Source organism: Phocoena phocoena, chromosome 1 (genome assembly GCF_963924675.1).
Source record: "Phocoena phocoena chromosome 1, mPhoPho1.1, whole genome shotgun sequence".
Taxonomy (NCBI): domain Eukaryota; kingdom Metazoa; phylum Chordata; class Mammalia; order Artiodactyla; family Phocoenidae; genus Phocoena; species Phocoena phocoena.
In genome coordinates this window covers 18,161,617-18,186,495 of record NC_089219.1, presented here as the reverse complement: position 1 = coordinate 18,186,495, position 24,879 = coordinate 18,161,617, and the positions used below count along the sequence as shown (strand labels likewise).

The following is a 24,879-nucleotide window of genomic DNA, read 5'->3' as shown; positions in this document are numbered from 1 at the left end:
TCGCAGCCTCGTCCCTCTTTCGGGTAGCCCGACTGGCGGGCGCGGGCAATCTTTGCCCCGGCGAGTCCTTGAAGTCTATATTTAGTGCACGCCACCCCTCCCCCACTGCCGGGAGGCAGGCGGCCGAGGGGGTGTGGGGGGAGAGCCCCGCCCCCGCCGGGCGTGTGTGTCGGGTGCGTCTGGGGCCCGCGCGGCTTGCGCGCCCTCAGCCTTTGCGCCTCCTGCACCCGAAACCCGGCTGCCGCCCCTGCGCCCCTCGTCCCGCCGCGCGTCGCGGGCCAACATGGGCCAGGAAGAGGAGCTGCTGAGGATCGCCAAGAAGCTGGAGAAGATGGTGGCCAGGAAGAACACGGTGAGGCTGCAGAGTTCGGGCAACAGCCCCAGCCCCCGGGAGGCGCGGCGCGTGCGAGCCCGGGAGTCCCGGGGGCCCGTGCTGGCTGGACGCCCGGGAGGCGCGTGCGGGACTCGGGGACCGGAGGGAGGCACGGCCGGGGCAGGGCTCAGCGCCCCTTGGGGACTGCTGGCACTTCGGGGTGGGCGTGTGCATGGCCCGGGGCTCCGGGGTGGACCGTGCCGGCCCCAAAGACTGGGCTTGTGCACGTACGCCTGGACCTGAAGGGTTGGGGCCCCTGGGTAGCTTGTGCAGGGCCCGGGAAAGAGAGTGAAGAGACCGGCAGCTGGAAAAGGACTTTCGAAGCCCCGGGACTCGGCGTGTGCAAAGCCCAGGGAGCGGCGGTGACTGCGGGACGGGGGAGCCGGAGACTGGGGAAAACAAAATCCTGGGTGACCCGAGAAGGGGCAAAGAAACTTGAACTGATGAGGGGTGCTGAGCCGCGTCTACGCCGCACCCCGGGAGTGGATCTGGCGGAGAAAAGCGAAGGGCCTCGGATCCCGGAACCCCACAGCTTGAGGCTCCAGGAGCTGCTCTGTTTGCAACTCTCCCTTTCCTTGGCCGAGGGTTGGGGCCCAGGCGGGCGGGGGCCGAACAGGTGTCGGGCAGCCGCTGCGCCCATGGGGCCCGCGGGGCGGGGGAAGGGGGACCGGCTGCAGGCCTGGGCTGCGGGGCGGAGGAGGCCGGGGGTTGGGAGGGGGAGAGAGGGGCCCGGAGGTTGCGGGGAATCAGAGATGGAGGCCTTACCTGCGGATCCCTGAGCGCTCAGTGCCAGGAGCCCTCAGCGCCGGCCGACTTGAAGTTAATGTTTGATCCTCCCTGCGATCTTTGCCTCAAGTTGGCTGCCGCCCTGTTGCCTAGACAAGCAAACTTGGCCTTGGGACGGAGAGGGCTGGAGCTCACCAGGAGAGGGAAGAGAGAGGAGGGTAGGCCAGCAGGCAGGTCCCTCACTTTGCCCTGTCCCAGAGCCCTCCTCCTCCCACCATCTGTAGGCATATGCTGGAGCAGGACCTGCGTTTCCAGCACATTCTGTAATCCTAGGAGCTTGAGAGAGGGATGGACCCTAAGGGTGGTTTTAGAGCAGGGAAGAGGGAGAGGTCACTGGATCCATGGAGTGTCAGGGAGCTCTCCAGTAGACATGAGCAGTAATGAGTTGGTGTCCATATGAAGACCAGAGCCTCAGTTTCTTCATCTGTAAGAAGATGAGATTACCTACCTCCTGGGAAGGAATGTCACTGGATTTTTGTCTCTGCTGGTGGTGGTGAGGGTGGAAGAGATGTGAAACCCTTAGGAAGACCTGGACTGGTGCTTGGGAAGGCTTCGAGAGTGACTCCTCCAGAGGAAACAGAGGAAACATACAAACACACAAACCTGTTTCCTCCAGAGGAAACACACAAACCTGCAGAGTGTTGGGAGCCCCCATTCCAGGATGCTCCAAAGTCAGTGAAACTGAGCCTCAAGTCATCAGGCTCAACTGGGGGCGGCAGAGCCCAACCCAGGGCTCCTGAACCAAATTCCAACTCAAGTAGATGGGTTATCCCAGCCCTGCCCCTTGCTGACCCCAGGTTTGGGCCAGGAGATTCTGGACCTCTGCGTGGGGGTGTGGGGGCAGCTTAGGAGACCTGAGAAAGGCAGCTTGGCTGAGGAGGAAGGGACCTGCCCTGGCCTCCCCTCACTCCTTTTATGGACCTAGACCCACCACTCTACTTTCCCTCTCTGGCCTCGATTTCCTCTTCTGTGAAATGGGAAGAGGAAATGGTGTCCCTTGGCGAGGACTCCTGTGGAAGTACCCAGAGCTTTCTCCAGGAAAGATGCAAGTCTGGCCTCAGGGTCCCTGTAGCACAGAGCCAGTCTGCAGCCACGTCTGCGCCTGGGTTCTTGGCAGCATCTGGGTGGGCACAGAGCTCTGGGCATGTGACCTAGAAAGGTGGGGCCTGCTCTGGGAGCGAAAGTGGGCCCGCCCAGTGGTGGTTAGGGAGAGGAGGACACACTTCCTGTAATAAGACGGATCTTCCACGTTGCAGCTCAGGCCCGGGGTTTACTGCCAATTACTGAAGTCCCAGCAACTTAGAGCTTTTGTCAGATGCTGGGAGCGCGCAGCAACTGTAACAGCTTCAGACTTACAGCCAAACATCCTCATGATCACACACAACAAACATAACTACATACATGCAGCCACACACAATATATGAACATATATCACACATAACTACATAAAAGACGTGGTTACTGACCCTGGCATGACTGACACACTGACCATTATATTTGCAGAAGGATACACAAAAACAACTACACACATGCCTACACGTGTGCATGCACACAATAAGCTACACCCCGACATGCAAACTTAGCAGACAGCCACACTTACGTGTTCAGACATGTTATGACACGGCCATCATCCCTCAAAGACAAACACATTATGCTTCGAGCAGCGTACACACAGCAGCTCCCCACCTGGACCAGAGATACTGCTGGCTGAACATCCCATTCGTGCATGCAGAGAGACACAGCTGGCAACATTTGCACGAGGCTTTGTGAGTCCAGCTACAACCCAGGCTCACAGCTGTTCTCCAACATGACCCAGTTATACAGTGTGATATGCAGAGGCACACGCCCAGTGGTGAGCTGGAACTGGCTTAACACTGTTGAACTTTCAGGAATTTTGCAAGCCAGTTGTTAAATACAGCCATTATTTTTAACATTAAATTATACGTTTACAATTAAATAAATTATATTAAAAACAAAGGTCATAGGGCTTCCCTGGTGGCGCAGTGGTTGAGAGTCTGCCTGCCGATGCAGGGGATGCGGGTTTGTGCCCCGGTCCGGGAGGATCCCACATGCCACGGAGCGGTTGGGCCCCGTGAGCCATGGACGCTGAGCCTGCGCGTCCGGAGCCTGTGCTCCACAACGGGAGAGGCCACAGCGGTGAGAGGTCCGCGTACCGCAAAAAAAAACAAAAACAAAAAAACACAAAGGTCATAAATACTCCAAAATCATCACTTCTTTATTATTTTATTGCATTTTACTGTCATCTATGGTCTGGAGGTTATTTACTTCTGTTATATCAATATGGTTTCACATCACATATCTCTTCCCAATACCTCCTTCAGGTCAGTCACAGCATGTTGGTATCTTGACATTGGCCATGGGAGGAGTATTGACACCACAGAAATGGGCAAACACTACAAATCAATTTTTTTCCTTTGAGAACTTGTTGTTAAACATTGACCCACTTACCCGTGTTGATATTTCATGATTGCACACGTCTAGCCAGACCTATGTCCATACCTACCTACATGGTTGTATATTGGGTCGAACCCAAAGGGCCTGAGTTTGAATCCCAGCTCAGTTCCTATTTCTCTTCTCTGAAAATGGGATAATGATTCTGTAAAAATGGGAATAGTAATAGGACCTACCTCATGGGATCATTGAGAGAGTTAGAAGAGATAATGCATGTAAAATACTTAGAACCGTGTCCAGCAGTTAATAAGCCTTTAACTAGTGATACATGCCGGCTTATATGCCCACAAGTTCACGTGCGCACACATCCGCAGGTCACACCTTGGAAAACAGACTATGAACCCAAGTTCTAAGGGAGGCTGAGGACTGACAGGGGGCAGCTCTTGGGATGTGGCCCAGGAAGACTAATAGGGAGGGGCTTGGTGGCTGGCAGTGCACAGTGGGACCAGGGCTCGGGCATACGGAACACAGTCAGCTGCTGCTCCCCAGGGAACCCATCTCAGCACCAGAGACCGGGGCTGGCTTCTAGGAAGTGGGTGGAAAGAAAGAGAAGGCTGAAATGGGTCAGGGGTTGTTCAGGGCCTGGCAGCCAACAGCTTTGCACATCCGAGTCTCCTTTCTTCCCCTCCCATTCTCCCCCGCTGCCTTCTGCTTTCTGCTTTATTCATTCAGTCAGGGAGATGCTTCCTGAGTGATGAGTTCAGCATGCTGAACCCGGAGGTCTCAGAGATTAAACAGTCCTCTTCACCGGAGAGAAAAGAAAGCACATGTCCACACAAACACTTGTACATGACCGTTCCCAGCAGCTTTATTTGTAATTGCTGCAAACTGGAAACTACCTAACAGTCCCATTAACAGGTGAATGGATAAATTGTGGTATATACAGGCAATGGCAAACAACTCAGAAATAAAAAGGAGCTGTGGATCTGTGCTACAATGTGCGTGAATCTCAAAATGATTACAGAGTGAAAGAAGCCAGATGCGAAATTCCATTACAGTCACCTTCTATAAAATCCTTCAAAATGCAAGCTCATCTAGAGGGGTTGGGGGTGCAGCGAGGGATGTGTGGCAAAGGGGCACAAGGGAAATGTCGGGGATGCTGACTATGTCCTTGTCTTGACTGTGGTGATGGTTTCAGGGGAGTATATGTATGTCAAAACTCATCCCATTGTAGCCTACAACATGTGCGTTTTATTGTATGTCAGTTATACCTCTATAAAGCTGTTCAGAAAAAGCCACAGTCCTCAACCTACAGACGTTCCCAGTTGGGAAGTGAGGGGAGGCATATACAGACATAAAAGCAGAAGCAATAGGCCATGAAGCAATTAATTTTAGAGGAAGAGATGGGGAAGGGAAGAGAATGCCCAGTGGAAGGAACAGCAGAAGCGATGGCTAGGGGTCAGGGTGAGTGGGTAGGGCTGGACCCTTGCTCAGAGGGGCTTGAACCCAGCTGGGTGGTGGGAGGTGAAGTTAGAGAGCTGGTTTGGGGCAGAAGCTTCTCCTTCTCTCCTGTTCTTCGACCACTTGGCTGCCTGTCTCCTGTCACTGGAAGAGTCTCCTCCCTACCTCCTGCCACCCTCCTTCCCACTGAGACCACACAACGGTCAGAGAGAGGCCTGGGGCAGACCCCACGGGCCTCAGCCCTCACCTTGTGGCCTCCCACAGGAAGGGGCCCTCGACCTTCTGAAGAAGCTGAACAGCTGGCAGATGTCCATCCAGCTACTCCAGGTGGGTGGGGATGGGCAGTGCCTGGAGTGGAGGGTGACTTAGTGGGGCAGGGAAAGACCCTTGGGGGGGAACCCTCCAAGGATGGGGTCTGGGAGGAATTTCTGAAAGGAAGGCGGCAGGATGGGATCTTGAGGTACTCTGGGGGTGGGAACCCAGGCCTTTAGATGATGGCAGGGTAGCTTCTAAGCCCTCGGGGCCTCTGGGTCTGGGGGAAAGACTGACTTGCTTTCCTTGTGTACCCCAATTCCCAAGGCCCTGGGCCTGTGGGATCCAAGACGCCAGTGACTCAGGGAGAGGGAAAAGCCCCCCATTTTTAGATCCTCCATGTGTTACCCACGTAGCCCCCAAACTTTACCAGAAGCTCTTGGCCCTGAAAAATCAGCAATACCCAAGTTGTAGTAGCCAGAGCTGTGTCTTAAGCTGAAATTTGAACTCAAAGACACCAGGGGCCAGAGAATGGAGAGGAGTCCTGGTCATCAGCCAGACCCACCACCACTGCTCCAGCTTTTCACCAGAGCCACAGTTACCCATCCCTGCAGGGCGCTGGGCCTTGGGCACTGACCTCACTCAGGACAGCAGGTCAGGGCCTCAGTTATAAGGTCAGGGTTATTACCTCAGCCACAGGTCCAGGCTGGGACTCGGGAGAAGCTGGGCCAGGGGAAGGGGGTGATTGAGCTGGGGCAGGTCTTGCCAGTTAGGGCAGCCAGTCCAGTGGGTCCTAATTCCCAGACCGGCCACTAACCCTCTCGCTTTGCAGACCACCAGGATTGGAGTTGCCGTGAATGGGGTCCGCAAGCACTGCTCTGACAAGGAGGTGGTGTCCTTGGCCAAAGTCCTCATCAGAAACTGGAAGCAGCTGCTGGGTGAGAGGGGCAGGGTCGCTTGGGCCAAGTTTTCCTCCCAGCACCTGGATGGACGGTGCCCGGCTTATAACAGGCACTCAGTGTATGGTTGTTGAATGACTTAATAAGTGACAGATGGCCTCTAGTGGGACTGCCAGTGCTTGTCTAAACAAGTGGGAGATTTGTAGATGGGTGGGTTTTCCTGTACATGTTCCTATGTATATATATCTGTGTTCTTGTGTGTTTGTACATATCTGTATATACACATTGATATGAATATGTGCATAGGTGTGTGCAAAGGTCTTTCTGTCCCCATGTGTGAGCTTCGGTTTGCACACACATGTACATATTGGATATGCGCTTGTTTCTAAACGGGTATTTGTTGGGGGAGGTGGAGGCTATCTCAGTCCCTGACCTTTGCTCCCTCTTCCCCAGGTCCTGGGTTGGGCTGAGACAGAGAGTTAAGGAACAATGTTACCATTTTGTTTTTATACTCCCCAGCACCCCCTAAAGGAGAAAAAGGAGAGGAAAGAGTAAAAGCAAAGAAGAAGGAAAAAGGGCTTGACTCTTCAGATTGGAAGCCAGAGACAAGCCTTTCTCCACCAAGGAAAAAACGAGTGGAAGAGCCCAAAGACAGGTATTTTTTCTGGGATGGAGAGAAGGGAGCTGACACTTGTCACGTCCTATGGCAACACCTCTGTTTATATAACTTCATTTAATCCTCACACACCAGGAGGTGGTTATTGTTATTATCTCCTACAGTGCCCCCTCCGGGGGTCTTCTTGGCTCAACCAGACAGACTCACAAGACCCAAACAGGCCATCCCTGACATAGGCTTTGCCTAGAAGGATTCGGGGACAGGAGATGCACTGTGCCAGCAGGGTAGCCTCAGGTGTTTCTCATCACCAAGAGTTCTCACAGGGGACCACGCAGCGTCCAGAGCTATTCTCTGGCCCACCCAGGTGACATTCTCAGGTGCAGAGAATGAGACCACAATGGGTAGGAGCCCCCTGACTTAGAAGCCCCACGTCCTAAATCTTATAACAGTCCCATAGACGAAGTGTCCAGGATCCCAGCAAGGGCAATGACCAGTTACAAGAGCAATGACCACTGCACTCAGGGTAGCCCAAAGGCCGTGGTTTTCCACTAATCATTTATAGTTCTTTCATAGCCCTTCCTGTCTAGACACAGTTTACCAATCAGTGCTCATTTGCACTAGAAGCAATGCTGCCTAGTAGTACAGCTGACGTTCCACCTTTGGCAGGGTTCCAGGTAAATGGGGCTAGGAACTTGTCCACAGAGAAGGAAAAGTGTTTTGTTGGCTCTTTATTCAAATTGCCAATTTGCGACGCAGAAGCTGAAGGTTGGGGAGCAGGGCCTTTCTCAATATCACTCAGCCATTATGTGACAGAGTGGGATTCCCGTCTTTGTCTGTCAGGCCCCCAGACCTCTGCTGAGGTCTCAACACCATGGCCATTCCCCTTTGCCCACCCCAGCCAGGGTCCCCCAAAATACATGACTTTCTGATAGACCCAAATGCCTTATCCATGACAGTAGATAAAAGCCTTCATGGATGGATTAGTAAGTCCTACCTATGCCCTGTGTGACTAGAAAGATCACTTAATTCCTTAGGGAGGGGGTCATCTAATAGATAAGGGGGTGAGACTAGATAACACTGAATGGTACCTGATGGTACTAGATAATACAGATAGTATCGTGATATACCAACATTTTTAATGTACATACATTTTTTGCCAAGTATATCCACTACAAGGTATTCATTTTAAGGAATTAATCAGATTAAACATACAGATGTTATGTTCTGTGTGTAACATTTTTCAGCTGACATTTCTGAAACATTTTTTCCTCTGAACGCTTTTTAAATGAATGTTTATTATAATTCTATGAAATAAGTGTTTTTAGGAAATGATGCTATAAGAGGAGTGTTTCTTGACCAGGAGGAAGATATACCTCCACCACACTACTCCTATTTTTAGTTGTAAAAATAACTGTGGGGCAGAGGAAATGCTCCGTGCTACTCTTCCCACAATGCACAGAATAGTCCTACACACCAAAGAACCATTTATTATGTTCAAAATGCCAATAGGGCCCCCATGGAGAGAATGGAAGAATATTTAATGACGTGGAAAAATATTCACTAAGTATTAAGTGAAGTTGTGTACTACATAGTGTACTATATAGTTTGATTCCATTTTTATAAAAATTAATTAAGTGAATTTTATGTACATGCATAGGAAAAAAGACATGAAGGATATATACCAGGATGGTAATAGTGATTATTTCTGGGTGGTAAGATTGAGAGGTTTTTTTCTTCATCTTTTTTTTTTTAAGATGTAATTTTTTTAAGATTTATTTTTATTTATTTATTATTTATTTTTGGCTGCATCGGGTCTTAGCTGCGGTACGCGGGATCTTCGTTGAGGCATGCACGATCTTTCGTTGCAGTGCGCGGGCTTTTCTCTAGTTATGACGTGCGGGTTTTCTCTCTCTAGTTGTGGCGCTCAGGCTCCAGGGTGTGTGGGCTCTGTAGTTTGCGGCACGCGGGCTCTAGCTGAGGTGCGCGAGCTCAGTAGTTGTGGCACGCGGGCATAGTTGCCCCGCGGCATGTGGGATCTTAGTTCCCTGACCGGGGATTGAACCCGTGCCCCCTGCATTGTAAGGCAGATTCTTTACCACTGGACCACCAGGGAAGTCCCTCTTCTTCTTTTTGCAAATTTCTGTATTCCTAATGTTTTCCCAATAAATATGTACCAATTTGAAATGAGAAAAAATAATGAAACCATCTTTAAAAAAACAAAATTGTATCTGTGTGATTGTAATTAAGAAGAGCTTCATATTCTATGTTTTACAATAAAATTTTTTCATCTGTTTTTACAATAAAATTTTTTCATCTGTATTGTTTTTTTCACAATGATTCTGTATTGCTTTTGAAATCAGAACAACAGTACTTTTAGGGCCTTCCTGGTGGCGCAGTGGTTAAGAATCCACCTGCCAATGCAAGGGACACAGGTTTGAGCCCTGGTCCGGGAAGATCCCACATGCTGCGGAGCAACTAAGCCCGTGCACCACAACTACTGAGCCTGCGCTCTAGAGCCTGCGAGCCACAACTACTGAGCCCGTGCACCACAATTACTGAAGCCCCTGTGCCTAGACCCCATGCTCTGCAACAAGAGAAGCCACCGCAATGAGAAGCCCACGCACCACAGCAAAGAATAACCCCTGCTCGCAGCAACTAGAGAAAGCCCACATGCAGCAGTGAAGACCCAATGCAGCCAAAAATAAATAACTAAAATAAATTTTAATAAATAAATAATAAAAAGTAGGAAAAAAAATCACTCACATCCCCACCACCCCAAAACAATCACTATTAATATTTTGGTATATGTTTTTTCTTTCTGTTTTCTCTTTGTTTTCTATAGTCATCATCAATTTTATAGTCTGCTTTTTAAAATGCAGTACTTGTCAAATGATTGTGTAATCTTTTGTATGTTCTATTCCTTTCATTTTGCTAATTTTGCAATTATATCCCACTTGGAGAAATCCTGATTGGCATTTAACTTTTCACATGGTGTGTTTGGTTTTCCCAAATGGGTTAGAAGATTGGCTGCCAGGGATCCTGTGAGCCACCGTGCCCAGCGTGGAGTGAGCATTTATTGAATACTGCTAGGCCCGGCTGTACCATTGCAGTCCCCTGTGGAAAATTCATGCTCTGGCTGGTCTGGCCATGTCTGGAGCCACTGTTTGGTTCTGAGCACCTTAGCAAATGAAGCCTCAGGATCTTGTGAGATGTAGTTGAAAGACAGAGGCTGAGGAGACCAAATGGGCTACGGGACTAATCTGTGGAATAGTGAGTGCAGATGTCTGGGAACAGATGGCAGCCTGAACACAGGTGTTTCCTTTTACTCTGTCCCCAAATCCCACCGAATGATCAGCAAAGGGATTTCTTTTAAAGGCCTACGAGGACAATAGGTAATGGCAAGGAGACGGTTGGAAAGCAGAAAGCCAAATTCTGGGCTGAACTTAATTACTTACACACACCCTTAGACTCTGAGACTCAGTATTATGGCCTAAGCGTCATTATCTCACTATATATAAAATGTACGCGCGTGTGTGTGTGTATACATACACATATATATATCCTTCTAGAATTTTTCCTATGCATTTACCCATGAAATACTTATTGTATTCATAAAATGGAATTAAACTCTACATTCTATTTTGTAGCATTTTCACATAATATATTTATTTATTTCAACGGTGAGTCACATTTTTATAAAAAGTTTAGAAAGTCAAACACAAGAAGAAAATAACAGAAATAACACTGTTAACATTTTGATGTATATCTTTCTCATCTTTTTTAAGAACATAGAGTTGTATTTTCTTAATAAAATCGGGACCTCACTGTATGTACTGTGTTGTAACCGGCATTTTACAGATAACAACATCCTGGGGCATTGAATTGTTAATGCCAGCTCACTTTTCACAGCTGGAGCTATGAGATGAAGCTGTCACCATGGCTGAGCAGACAGTGGTCCCCCCACCTTGCTGGGAGAATCTAGTGGGCAGGGGTCCTATTTCAGCTCAGTTGATGAACTTCCTTTCTTTTTAGTTTTCTTAATGACAATTCATTATCATTATTTATTATATAAACAGTATAACCACATTAGTAAAATGTAAAGTAAGAACTTAAAATATTTCTTCACAGTTTGCCACTTCTGACAAATGAAACAGCTTTCATTTTCTTCTCTTCCCTCCCTGTCCTGATCTACTTACATACATAATTTCCCAATTCCTGTAGGCAGAGTCTACAAACTATTACGTCCCTGTTCAGTTATCTTCCTAGTATATTCTAGGCATTTTCTCATGTTCCTGAATAGTTTTCATAATCATTTGCAAAAACTGCGAAATATTTCTGGTTTGTTCTGAAAGGAAAAGCAATGAGGAAGGGCCAGAAAATGGGGAGTCTCGGGAGTTGTGGGGAGAGGCTCACATCTTCCCTCCTTTCTCCCGCTGCAAGAATTTCAGCTTCCGGCTCTGCCTGCACCTGTCCATCCCCATGGGGCACTCGGGGAGGAACCCTGCAGAGGAACTCCCAGGGCCCCGTGCGGGACTGGAGGGGCATGTGAAGGAGGGTCTCTGCCCCTCTCCCTTTCTGCTGCCTCTCCCTGTGTTTAAGCTGGGGCAAAGGTCCAGAGCTGGATGAGTCTGGTCCACAGGATAATTAGAGCTGGCCCCTGAACCTTCCTCACCCACTGTCTCCCGGACCACCTGGAGGATGAGATGGGAGCTGGAAATCCATGCAGGAACCTTGCATAATCTGGAAGACCAGAAATCAGATACCTAGGATTATGGAGTATGGAGGACAGCTTTGTGGTGGGAATTGCTGTAGGGATGTTAATGATCTAAACTCTTCTTCCCAGCTAGCCCCCAAACATAGGTCCTTTACTCTCCATTTGACAGATGAGGGAACCGATGCTCAGAGAACATGACCTGCCCAGGGGCAGGACTGGGATTACAAGTCAAGTCGTCGTTGCCTCCCTTTTTAGAATGAGAAATGTCATATATGTTTGTATGCGTGTAGAAAAAGATTTGGGAGGAAGGACATTAAACCTAACAGTTGTTACCTCTGGGCAGGTTTCTTTTTCCACTTTTTAAAATATTTCTTTACTGTTCGACTTCATAGCATTCAGCAACAAACATTTATAGAGCACCTACTGTGTGCCAGGCACTGTTCTGTTCACTCGGGAGAAGTCAGTTGAATATATTAGATTGGGCCTCCCAGAAGCAGACCCTGAGACACGGATTCAAGTGCAAGAGGCTTATTTGGGAAGTGATTTCAGGAAATGCAGACAGAGGAGTGAGGAAGTGAGACAGGGAAGGGAAGGGAACTGGCACAGGGTGCGTTCGTGGGCAGGTAACTGCCCTGGGTCACCAGGGCTTACATCCCGCTGGAGAGCAGTGGAGAACACACCTCAACTCACCCTCTGGAGGGCCGAGGAAGCTGGGGTATTTGCCCACCTATTTCCACGTGTCTGGTTGAGGGCTGCTCCTGGGGCTGACTCCCCAGCACTTCCTGCCTACCGGTCTGCTGGCGCTGGCTGGCATGGAGAACTCCCTGGGGCAGAGGCCCAGGGGATTTTGCAGGAGGAAGCCCTTGGGCCCCAGTGGACTTGGGAGAAGGAGTGCCCAAGGAATGACGTGGGCTTAGCAGAGACAGCGCTCACCGCAGTGAACAAAACCCACCAAATTCTGCTCTTTCGAAATTTACATGAGAGGTGCTCGGACAATGCATAAAATAAGTAAACAAATAGTCTGTTAGAAGGTGATACTTGTGCTGGAATTAAAAGGAGAGCTGGGGGACTTCCCTGGTGGTGCAGTGGTTGGGAATCCGCTTGCCAATGCAGGGAGCACGGGTTCGAGCCCTGGTCTGGGAAGATCCCACATGCCGTGGAGCAGCTGAGCCCATGTGCCACAACTGCTGAGCCTGCACTCTGGAGCCTGCGAGCCACAACTACTAAGCCCTGCGTGCCGCAGCTACTGATGCTCGCGTGCCTAGAGCCCGTGCTCCGCAACAAGAGAAGCCACCGCAATGAGAAGCCTGCGCACTCTAATGAAGTGTGGCCCCCGCTCACGGCAACTGGAGAAAGCCCGCGTGCAGCAACAAAGACCCAATGCAGCCATAAATAAATAAATAAATAAATATTTAAAAATAAATAAAAAGGAGAGCTGGGTAAGTGACATGGGGAGTTACAATTTACAAGCAGATTAAAATGATAAAACCAAAAAAAGGGGAAAATGCATTCTACCGTATAAAGACTGGCTACATGTATTTTGGAAAATGGGGGGAAACTTTTCCCTTCTAATCCCATCACCCTGATATAACCATGGTTAGCATTTGGATGTATTTTCTTTTCATCTTTTCCCCTCCTAAGCATTCTTTTCTTGCCTGACTTAAGACACAGTATGCATCTAAATGTGTGCCCTGCTTTTTTCTTTATCTTTTTGGCCGCACTGGTGTGGCATGCGAAACTTCCCCAACCTGGGATCAAACCCGTGCCCCGCTGCCGCGGAAGCACAGAGTCTTAACCACTAGACCACTAGCAAAGTCCTGTATCCTACTTTTTCACTTGCCGTTTTAAACCCAGCTCTTCTAGCTCCAAGGCCCACGTGCTTCTCTCCTCCTCTTAAGGTGCCCACAGGAGAGTCTGAAGCTGTTCTTCTCCAGCTCCTCATGAGAATTGACAATCCCAGGAATTCCAATCCATTGATTCCAGCTAGCCAAGGCCTGCCTGTCAGCAAGGAGGAAGGGCCTGCTGAGAATTAGTTATTAATAATTAGTAACATATGACATAACACGTGTAACATATCTGACACGTATTAGGTGCTTGGCAGATCTTGGTTTCCTTCCCTCGTATTACTTCATTTAATGGAGGGTAGGGGAGGGTGACCAGCCAGCACCTCCCGGAGCTCTCACTCCCAGGCGGCTGTGGCCCAGGTGGGCTTCGTCATCCTCAGCGCAGCAGGCCTGGCTCCAGGATGCCTTCTCTCCAGCCTCTGAGCTCTCTAGACCAGTACTCATGCTAGCCTACGAGAGTATCTCATCTCCAGTTTCTTTTCTTTCAGGAGAGACTCTGTGGACTCCAAGTCTTCGGCCACCTCCTCTCCAAAAAGGCCATCGATGGAAAGGTAAAGGAAACCATGGACTTCTCCACCCCAGCAGTCCTGTTCAGCATGTTTGTCTCTCTCTGTTTTACTGGAGGAAGCCCGAGGCAGGGGAGAGGAGGAAACGTCATATCTTATGTTGCCTCTGATTTCTAAGACCACACAGTAAGACTCGGTGGGCCTCTGAATCAGAGGTGTGGCTCCTTCACTGGGGTGGCTGACCAATCACTATTGCCCCATCACTGTTTGGGGAACATTCTCAAGGTCAAGTCGAACCCAATGAGAACGGGTCTTGAGAGACTGTACCTGGACTGGGATCTCAGGGCTTGGGCAGAACTAGTTAGGGTATCTACCCTAAATCATCAAGTCACTCATTCATCAAATATTTATTGAAGGCCTACTATGTGCCAAGAACTGTTCTAGGTGCCAAGGATATAGCAGTGAACAAAAGAAACAAAAATCCCCACAGGCATGAGGCCTATTTTTCTCATGGGGGAGACAGGTAATACATATGATAAGTAAATCACACGATGGTTCAAAAGGTGATAAATGCTTTGGAAAACAATAGGGCAGAGTGAGGGGGATTGGGGAAGGATGGTCACTGCAGTGGTCAGGAGAGCCCTCGTTGAGGAGGTGAAAGAAATTAAAGGAATTAGCCTGGCAGACATCGGGGTCATTCCAAACCAAGTGCTCGGAAGTGGGAGTGTGCCTGGCAGGGTCAGGGAGCAGTGAGGTGGCCAGTGGGTCCGCAGTGAATAAGCGAAGGGGGGAGTTGGAAGATGGAGTGAAACAGGAGCCACTGGAGGCTGCTGAGCCTGGAAATTCTATGACCGAATTTATCAGGATCCCTCTAGCTGCTGTGCTAGATTGTTAGGGCCAGGGGCAGAAGCAGACAGACCAGCCAGGAGACTGTTTCCATAATTCAGGCAAGATATGATGGGGGCTTGGATCAGAGTGGCAGCAGTGGATGTGGGGAGAAGTGGGGGACCCCGGGTATATTCTGAAGGGAGAGCGGTCAGGATTTTCTGACGGACTGGATGTGGGGTATGAGAGAAGAATACGTGACAGGATAACTCCAGGACTTTTCACTTGAGCGTCTGCAAGGATGGCGTCGCCATGGATTGGTATGGGGAGGACTGTGTGTACATCAGGCTTGAGGTGGGAGATCAAGGGTTCAGGTTTGGATATGTTGGATTTAGGGGTGTATAAATCATTCAGGTGAAGAAGTTGAATAGGCAATAGCTTAAACGAGGCTGGAATTCAGGAAGAAATCCTGGGCTGGAAATATAAATTTCAGTCATTAATGTGTAGATGGCATTTGAAGCCACAAACCTGGATGAGATCACCAAGGAGAGGTTGTGGATGGAGAGAGGAGTATGAACTGTCGTCCAGGAGGGAGGTCAGAGGTCAGAGCAGGAGAAGCAGGGCGAAGGGAGAGCAAGGCAGACCAGGAAGTGGCTTAGAGGTCTATCAAGGCAAATGATTAAGGTCCAGGGGCCGTACTGGATGCTGGGATGACCAGAGGGAGTGGTAAGGGTGTTGGCTTCTAGTGGAGCATGTGTGGGAGCTGCCCAGGTATGTTAGGCCTAACGCACCAGTAAGACTGACATTGGAAAGAAAAGAAGAGGCGCAAATATTAGGTCGTTTAAGGTTTCATGAAGATAAAACAGGTCCGGGATGTTGATGGGGCTGCTGTGTTGCATCACCCCACCCTGGCAGCCGAGTGCCAGCTCCAGCCATTGAGTGGAGGCTCTCTGGAGTGCTTGGAGAGCGAATCTGAGGCTGCATCCTACGTCAGAAGAAAGGAGTTTTGTAGTCAGTTAGCAACGTCTGCCATGGGTGAGGCCTAGGAATTGAGGCTCCAGCATCATCCTGGTTCTAAAGCAGCCTCTTCCTGGCTTGCAGACAGCCACCTTCTCGCTGTGACTGCACATGACGGAGAGAGGGAGCTTTCAGTCTGTGTTCTCTCTTCTTCTTCTTTTTTTTTTTTTTTGCGGTACGCGGGCCTCTCACTGTTGTGGCCTCTCCCGTTGCGGAGCACAGGCTCTGGACACGCAGGCTTAGCGGCCATGGCTCACGGGCCCAGCCGCTCCGCGGCATGTGGGATCTTCCCGGACTGGGGCACCAACCCGTGTCCCCTGTATCGGCAGGCGGACTCTCAACCACTGCGCCACCAAGGAAGCCCTCTCTTCTTCTTATAAGGGCATTAATCCCATCATGGGGCCCCACCCTCGTGACCTCATCTAAACCTAATTATCTCTCAGAGGCCCCGCCTCCTTATACTATCGCTCTGGCAGTTAGGGCTTCAACATATGAATTTGAGGGAGACACAAACATCTGGTCTATAATATAATGTAATAATGGGAGGGAAGAGAAGAGCACTACTGGAATTGAGTAGGCAGGGGCCAGAGATGCTAAATGTCCCGGATGTGAAGGACAGCCCTGCATAAAGAAGGACTGTCCTATCCGAAAATGAAGCACTGAGCACTAACCCATTTCTGGGTTCGATGTTATAATAAACACGTTTGGCATTTGTGTAAGGATTTATACCTTCAGGCTCCTCTCCTTACTTTGCCTTGTGGCCTGGAAGTCTCTTGGCACCCTTCCCATAATGCATTCTTTCTCTGAAGGTCAGTCAAGCAGAGTATGTTTGGCCTTCCAGTAGTTGTGCCATTTCTTGCTGGTTCAGTATTGGGGGTGGGCAACCCAAAGGAAGAGAAGCAAGTCTTGTGAATTCACTTTATCCACTCCCCAGACTGTTTCCTGCACTCCCTACCTCTCTATTTTATCTTTCTCATTCATTCATTCATTCAACAAGCATATTTGTTGAGCACCTTCTTGCAAACTCAACATCCCGCAGGGGTCAAGGGCATGTTTACACACTGGGTGACTAGTGGAGAGTACCTGCCCGTCTGAAGGGGATACCCGCTACCCAACCCCAGCTGGTTGATGCTTTTATGGAAATGCAGGCCCAGAGTGCCATGCCTTCCAATTTTTAAAGGAAAGCTGGCCAATTCGATTTTCATAAGAAACACTCAATTTTATATATTGGCAACATATTCAGATTTTTTCTAAGACACAGTAGGGCAAACAAAACACATCTGTAGCCCACCAGTTTGTGGCCTCTAAAGCCAGGCAAAGATATAAACTCACGATCTCTGCCTTCACACAGCTAATCACTAGTGTGGAGGCAGACACCAAAATGCTTGTTTTTCGAAGATATAACGCATACTGGGAACACAGTATCTCAACATGACTGGAGAAGTCAAAGGAGACTTCAGGGAAGAGAGAGTATTTGTGCTGAGAAGTGAAAGATGAATTGCCTGGTAGACAAGCCGACTGAGGGCATCCCAGGCAGAGGGAATGGCACATGCAGAGGTGTGGCAGTATGAGTGAGCATGGTGCTCGGGGAACTGTAGCTGGAGTACCAGGGGACAGACCACAAAGGCCACCACTGTGACAGAGAATAAGGTTGCGCTTTGCCAGCTGCCCTTGGGACCATTTGTCTTAATCGGTTGACTTTTGTTTTCCCCCCACCGAGCAGTTTCGGCACGGTGGTGGTGCAGTAACCAAAATGCCCTCGAGGTGGCGCATAGGAGCAGCAAGACGGGCCTCCAGGGGCCTCTGCTCAGTCCTGGGGCAGGAGGATTTTTTAAGGAATTGGTGATGTCAGACCACAGGCTGGTGCTGGCACTGCCACATCCGGGGAGCAGAAGGAAGCTGCCGACAAATCCAGCACCCCCACCCCCGCCCCCGCCGCGATGATGCCCTCTCTGCAGCTTGGCGCAGTTCCCAATCATGTGTATTGAGAGCAAAGTGAGCGTGGCTGCCTGATATGCCGTCCAGACACGAATCCCAGCCAGCCAGCCAGCTCCTAGCCAAGAGGAGGGACTAAGGCTGGGAGTGCCTTGCCAGGAAGGTGCGGGGGGGAAAATACAGCAGGCAGCCCAGCCTGGTCCAGGTAAGGGGACTCTGGAAAACTCTGCGCTTTTTAGAGACACAGTGAGATGTGTTGAAAAGAATTTGGAAGGCAGGCAGAGCTAGGTGTGTGGTCTGACTCTGCCATTTGCAAGTTGGATAACCTTGAGAGAGTCAGTTCAACTCTCTGAGCCTCAGTCTATTGAACTGTAAGATGGGGATAACTGTGACCCCACCTCTCAAGGTCACTGTGAGGATCACATGAGATAACGAAATGCTTAGCACCATCCCTAACCCAAATGAGTCCTCAGTAGATGCGCAACGCTTAGTAATAATACTCACACTTAATGTGGCAACCTCTGTAAGCAGTCTGTGTCTGGAACTCCCTTAGGTGCTTTATTCTTCTAAGCGACTCTGTAATGCGGGTACTATTGTTTTCTCCATTTACATGTGAGAAGACTGAGGCACCTAGAGGTTAAGGAACTGACCCAAGGTCAAATAGCTACTAGGTGCTGCTGTCGGACACTGAACCTGGGAGTTTGACTCTGGGGCCTGGGTTCTTAATAAATATACCATCCCAGTGTGGCTGTCCCCAAAATGACAACTGCTGTTAATGTTTCTTACTATTATGCCTCCTTCCAAACAGTGTGCTACTGACTCCTGGTGGCTCCCCGTTGGTGAGTGCTAGACATTGAGGATGTGGTGATGGGCACACAGGTCAGTGAAGGGCAGCACCAGGAAGAATCTGGGGCTCCATCCCAGCTGTAGGAGATGGGTTGGCCCAGGTTGTGGGAGTTGACAGATGCTGGCTCAGAGGGAGATCCCTCTCTTAAGCCTAGAGAAGTGGGGCAGCTGGTTTTCCAAACAGGACCTGCCCCCGCCCATTTCAGCTCTGTCTAGAGCCCTGGATGTGCCTTTCATCTCTTTGTGGCCAACTCCCTCAATTCCTCATCTATTCATTCATTTGACAGAGATTTATCATGTGTCTACCTAGAGCCTTGTCACAGGTGCTGGAAGACAGTGGTGAACCAGCTGATGGGGTCCTCATACTCTGGGACCTGTAATCTGGAGATGGAGGCAGACAGTGTTTATAAACACATAAACAAGTTAATTTTAGACTTGGATAAGTGCTGTGAATGAAAGAAATCAGGTCATGTGCTAGAGAGTTACAGGGCAGGACAGTCGGCTTGGCTGAGGTGGTCAGGGAAGGCCTCCCTGAGGATATGACGTTTGAGCTGAGACCTGCCTGGTGGGAAAGCACCAGTCATCAGTTGTAGGAAAAGCTGGAGGAGGAAGAGACTTCCAGGAGGAGGGACCAGCCAGTGCAAAGGCACTGTGGTGGGAGTGATAGGTGTATTTAAGAAACAGAAAGCAGCAGTGCAGTGGGGGACTTCAGTGAACTGTGAGGGGAGTGGGGCATGAGATTAGGTCAGCAGGGGAGACAGGGGCCAGATGTAGAGGGGGAGGGTAGGAGGCCATGGTGAGGAGTTTGACTTTATGCTGAAAATGATTGGAAGCTGTTAGAGGGTCAGAAGCAGGGGAGCAATGGGATCAGCAACCCTCCAGGCTGCTGTGTGGCAAGTAGGTTGTAAGGAGGGCAAGAGGAGACCAGCTTTGGGGCGATTGTGGCTGTGCAGGTGAGAGCCCAGGGACTGAGACCAGGGTTGGGTGCAGGGGGATTCATTTTGGTCGCAGGCAGCCCTTAGACTTTAGAGTTTATACCCTTCCCAGCCTTCCCGCACCCACACCTTTACTCCCGCTGAAATCTGACTACAGGAGAGAGCTGGTTGGATCTCAGCTTCCCTGTCCCTCCCTGTGCTCTGCTGCCAGGCAACCCACTTGTCAGACAGAGCTGGGTAGAATCCAGGGTAAATTAATCTAGAAGAGTAAAGTTCAAACTGCATTAAAAAAAATAAAAGCTAGGGAATCCCTTCGGACAAAATTTTTGGGAATTCAAAATGTAAACCTTGGGAGTTCCCTGGTGGTCCAGTGGTTAGGACTTGGTGCTTTCACTGCCCTGGGTCTGGGTTCAATCTCAGGTTGGGGAACTATGAAAAAAAAAACCATAAACCTTAAAAGGGGAGAGCCTTCCCTCCTCAGACCACCCCACTTCTGTGGCAGCACTGAGACAACTTTGAGGAACCTCAAGGCTCCAGAGAACACAAAACTCTCAGTGGTCCAAGGGTATCTATGGTGACAGAGGGGATCCAAGGTTAGGACAAATAGCACAAGTTGGGGGACGAGGAGGCAGACGGCAGAATTCACACTGATCAGTGTTCAGCAAGTTGTCAGATGGGATTCTCTTGTAACCCCAGGTTTTTAACACTGGAAAGCTTGAGCTACTCGGTCAGCCTCACTCCCAGGCACAATTTCTCGGGCTTGAGTTTTCAGAAGCCCAGCATCTTCTTCACTAGTATTAAGTACGCTCGTATTGCTGTACAACCATCACCACCATCCATCTCCAGAGCTGCTTCATCATCTGAAACTGAAACTCTATACTCTTTAAATAATAACTCCCCGTTCTCCCCTCCCCCAGCCCCATTCTACTCTATGAATCTGACTACTCTAGGTACTTCATATTAGTGGCCGCTTACAATATTTGTCCTTTTGTATCTGGCTTACTTCACTTATCGTAATGTCTTCAAAGTTGTAGCATGTTTCAGAAATCCATTCCTTTTATAGCTGAATAATATTCCATTGTGTTATATACCACATTTTATTCGTACGTTCATCTACTGATGGACACTTGGGTTGCTTCCACCTTTTGCTGGCGGCTTCTTGAGAACAGGAAGACAGGAAGCTTCTGGTCTGAGCCATCAGCACAGAGGGACCATTCACGATTGTCAAATGTTAACAAACAAAAAAAGTGTTTCTCATGACAAAAGTATCAATAGATATATTCTTTATAGAAGACTTAGAAAATATGTATAAGTGAAAGAAGAGAATGAAAATCTCCTATAATCCCATCTCAGAGAGATAATTGCTATTAACATGGTGTTATGGTCTGAATATGTGTGATCCCTCAAAATTCATATGTTAAAGCCCCAACCCCCAGTCTGACTGATTTGGAGATAGGGCCTTTATGGAGGTAATTAAGGTTAAATGAGGTCATGAGGGTGGAACCCTGATCCAATAGGATTAGCATCTTTATAAGAGACACCTTGAGAGCTCACTTGCTCTCTCTCTCCACCACGTGAGGGCTTAGCAAGAAAGAGGCTGTCTACAAGCCAGGAAGAGAGCTCTCACCGGAAACCAAATAAACCAACACCTTGATCTTGGACTTCCTGGTCTCCAGAATTGTGAGAAATGAATTTCTGTTAGGTCATGCAGTCTATAGTATTTTGTTATGGCAGCCCGAGCTAAGACACATGGTTATCCTTCCAGTTCATATATATTTGTGGTCTTCTAAGCCAAAACCAAAATGGGATCATTCTTAGGCAGTGTATCATAGGAGTCAAGAGCATAGACATTGGAACCAGGTAGATCTAGGTTCAAATCTTAGCGTTGTAACTTTAGGCAGATCTCAGGAGTGTAACTGTTTCCTCATCTGCAAACGGGGATGATTTACAGTATCTACTTCCAAGGACTGCTGTGAGGATCAAATTAGAAAATGCTCCTGAAGTGCCTGGCACAGTTCCTGGCACATGGTTAAAGACAATTCTCTTAAGTGGTGGCGAGTTCATTATTCACTGGACTCTAGTGAGGGAACTTTTCTGGTTTGTCTGCTTTATCCCTCGCTCTTAGCACAGTACCTGGAAAATAGGTGCCTAATATTTATTGAATGAGTGAATAGATGGTTCTGTGAGAGCAGATAGAGAGAGCAGCTAGCATGGCGCCTGGTGGATGATAGAGTTATTGGCATCGTTACACTTTCTGTAACCTCTCAGTAGAGCACAGTGGTTGGCTAAGTGCCTGGGTACCAGAGTTCACCCTCTTGGGTTTCAATTCTGGTTCTTCTGGTTTCCAGTTATGTGACCTGTCATATTATTTTAAATGCATCTCTCTAAAATGCACTTTAAAATATAACTCTAAAATGGGGCTACGTATAGTACAGATCTCATGGGGTTGTTAGGAGGATTAAATGAGATGATCCTTGTCAAGTGCCTAAAACAGTACCTTCCGGACTTCCCTGGCCATCCAGTGGTTAAGACTGCACGCTTCCAATTCAGGGGACTCGGGTTCGATCCCTGGTCGGGGAAATAAGGTCCCACATGCTGTACAGCCAAAAAAAAAATAGTACTTTCCTCATATGTTTTTTATGAGGATTAAAGGAGATCATCCATAAAAACATCTAGAATGGTGCTCGGTAAATGCTTTATTCACTTAATGTCAAAATGTCTATTACTGATTTTCATCCTCAGATCAAACAGTGGCAAATCGAAAGGAGAGACTCCCAGAACACCCAGCAGCCCCTCGAGCCCCACCTTTGCCCCCTCTGTCTGCGTCCTGGCGCCCTGCTATCTCACGGGGGACTCTGTCCGGGACAAGTGTGTGGAGATGCTCTCTGCAGCCCTGAAGGCGGATGGTGAGAGGGCCTGGGCCAGGGATGGGGGAGGGAGGGCTTCCCAAGGTCAGGGAGAGGTGGTCTTTCTCAGCACCCTGAAAGTGGTACAGGATGTTAGAGTCCCCTGTCCAAGCAGGCCTCACTGCCAAGGTCATCTCCAGCTGATGTCTGTGTTTCCCGAATCTCTTTTAGACGATTACAAGGACTATGGGGTCAACTGTGACAAGATGGCATCAGAAATCGAAGACCATATCCTTGAGCTGTGCCAGGGCTGTGGGTGCCTGAACTGTCCAGCGGCAGGTCTCCCAAGTACAAGGGATCCAGGACAGTGAGTGGGCAGTGGAAGGACTCAGGCATAGGCCCCTGCTCTGCCCCTGAACCTGAGTTCTTAATTCTAGCTAACATCTATTAAGTTTGGCACCTGCTGGCCTTTTGATAAGCTGTTTACGAGCAGTACATCATTTCACGTTGAGAACAATCCCACAAGGTAGGTTCCCTGTGGGATTAATCCCATTTTACAGATGAGGTAACTGAGGCTAAAAGCAGCTAAGTTACATGCCCAAGCTCATACAGTTAATAGTAGTGGCAGAGTTGGGACGATTTGAGCCCAGAAAATGTGACTGTAGAACCTGAGGGCTCAGACAGGCTGTGTCTTTTTTTTAAGATTTTTTTTTTTTATGTGGACCATTTTTTGAAGTCTTTGTTGAATTTGTTACAATATTGCTTCTGTTTTATGTTTTGGTTTTTGGTCATGAGACATGTGGGATCTCAACTCCCCAACCAGGGATCGAACCTGCATCCCCTACATTGGAAGGCGAAGTCTTAACCACTGGACCTCCAGGGAAGTCCTCAGGCTGTGTCTTGACGTGCCTGGGTTGTGACATTGTCAATGAGTCGAGACAGAGAGAGGACAGCATTCCTTGTGCTCAGCCCTTCCCTCTCTTCCTCCTCTGAAGATAACAGCTCCCATGTTTGACCCCCTAAATATGTACCAGGCACTGTGTCCTGGGCAGTTGACACTTCCTACCTCTGTTAATACTTGCAATAATCTCTGTGAGGCAGGGGCTGTTGTTCCCATTTTACAGATGAGGAAACTGAGGCTCGGGAACTACTGAGTATCAAAGCTGAACTGAAAACCTTGGTCTTTGGATTCCATGTCCTGAGTTCTTCCCTTATGCACCATGCTTCCACTATCTGAAGGCAGCCTTGTCTAGACAGAGGAGGTGACTACCATGTGATATGGCCGATTGCACCGAAAGATTTTTTTTTTTTTTTGGTCGCACCACACAGCATTCAGGGATCTTAGTCCCCTGACCAGGTATCAAACCCGGGCCCCCTGCAGTGGTAGCGTGGAGTCCTAACCACTGGACCACCGGGGAATTCCCAAGATTTCTGTCTTGGAGGGGGAATCCCTCCACACTGTGCCCCACTGAATGAATGCATGGAATTCCTTTTACTGGAGACAAAGCTTTGCATATCAAAAAGGTATGGAGGGTGGGAACAGAATCCCCAGGGAACAGGGGTGTGAGTGTCCCATTAAGGCCCTTTTCTGGCCTTCTGGGCTCTACCTAGGGGCTCAGCTGGGGTTGGGAAGGTACAGGGGCCATCTCAGAAAACAAACTTCCTGCTTCCATCTCCTGCCTGAGAACCACCCTATTATCTTTCAACATATCTGGGAGTTTCCCTCCACCATCATTTAGTTATTAACCAGCACTTCTTGAGCTAATCTAACACCTCTCCAAGTACATTTTCATAATTTCCAATTAATTCAGTAACACAGAACATGAGGTATCAGAACTCTCAGGAGCTTCGTCTTTGTTTTCTCCCAAACAGTTGTCCCTCCAAGCAGGTCCCTCCACCTTCAAGCCCAGTTGAGACAAAGGTGGATGATCCAGTCCATAGTTCCACTGCTGGCCTTCCCTCCTCTGAACGACCCTCTTCTGAAGGACAGGAAATCAAAGCTGCACCAACGCTTTAGCTCTTTGTTCTTAGGTGGTGGGAAGTCAGGGGAAGGATAAATTTGGGGGCTTGAAAGCTCTATGTCCTAAAAAAGATCTGACCTCTTTGGAGCAACCCAGGACTAACATGGCAGCCGTGGGGCTCACATATGCTCGTTTTGGGGGTAGGGGCCTATGATCCCTAGGTCTGCACTCCACCTCATCCCCCTCTGTGACCTCAGGAAATGGAGGCAGACTCAGGAAGAGGCTGATGAAAGGATTGCCAGCCCTGTTGTCCCCACATATCAAGCAAATCCCCACCTCCAAGAATCTCAAACACAGATTTTTAAACAAATATTTTGGCTTTCAAATGGATTAGGGCATATTCTTTCTTTTCATAGTTGTATTGTGCAAACAACAATCAAGGAAAACATAAATAACACCACCTTCCCTCCCGCCACTTCGAGAAAGCCAGCTGTGTCCATTTTCCCACATTCCCCATGTTCTCTTTCTTGTATATGGTTTTTCCCAGCAAAGGCTTCATCTTCCTTATTCTTCTTAGCTTAGGAGACGAAGAAAATGTGGCTTTGTTCCCTGAGGTCCTCCAGAGGATGGAGAAGGTTTTGGGGGGGAGGC

General features: G+C 49.0%; 1 protein-coding gene across 1 annotated transcript in view; it reads left to right on the top strand.

Moving 5' to 3' along the window:
* The first annotated feature begins 283 nt into the window (after positions 1 to 283).
* Positions 284 to 24,879, top strand: part of TCEA3 (transcription elongation factor A3) — a 42,089-nt gene continuing 17,493 nt past the window's right edge. The window contains exons 1-7 of the mRNA XM_065875290.1: positions 284 to 352; positions 5,297 to 5,359; positions 6,117 to 6,222; positions 6,694 to 6,838; positions 13,846 to 13,908; positions 22,164 to 22,327; positions 22,499 to 22,555. Coding sequence (XP_065731362.1) covers positions 284 to 352; positions 5,297 to 5,359; positions 6,117 to 6,222; positions 6,694 to 6,838; positions 13,846 to 13,908; positions 22,164 to 22,327; positions 22,499 to 22,555 — 667 coding nt within the window. The remainder of the gene's footprint in view (positions 353 to 5,296; positions 5,360 to 6,116; positions 6,223 to 6,693; positions 6,839 to 13,845; positions 13,909 to 22,163; positions 22,328 to 22,498; positions 22,556 to 24,879) is intronic.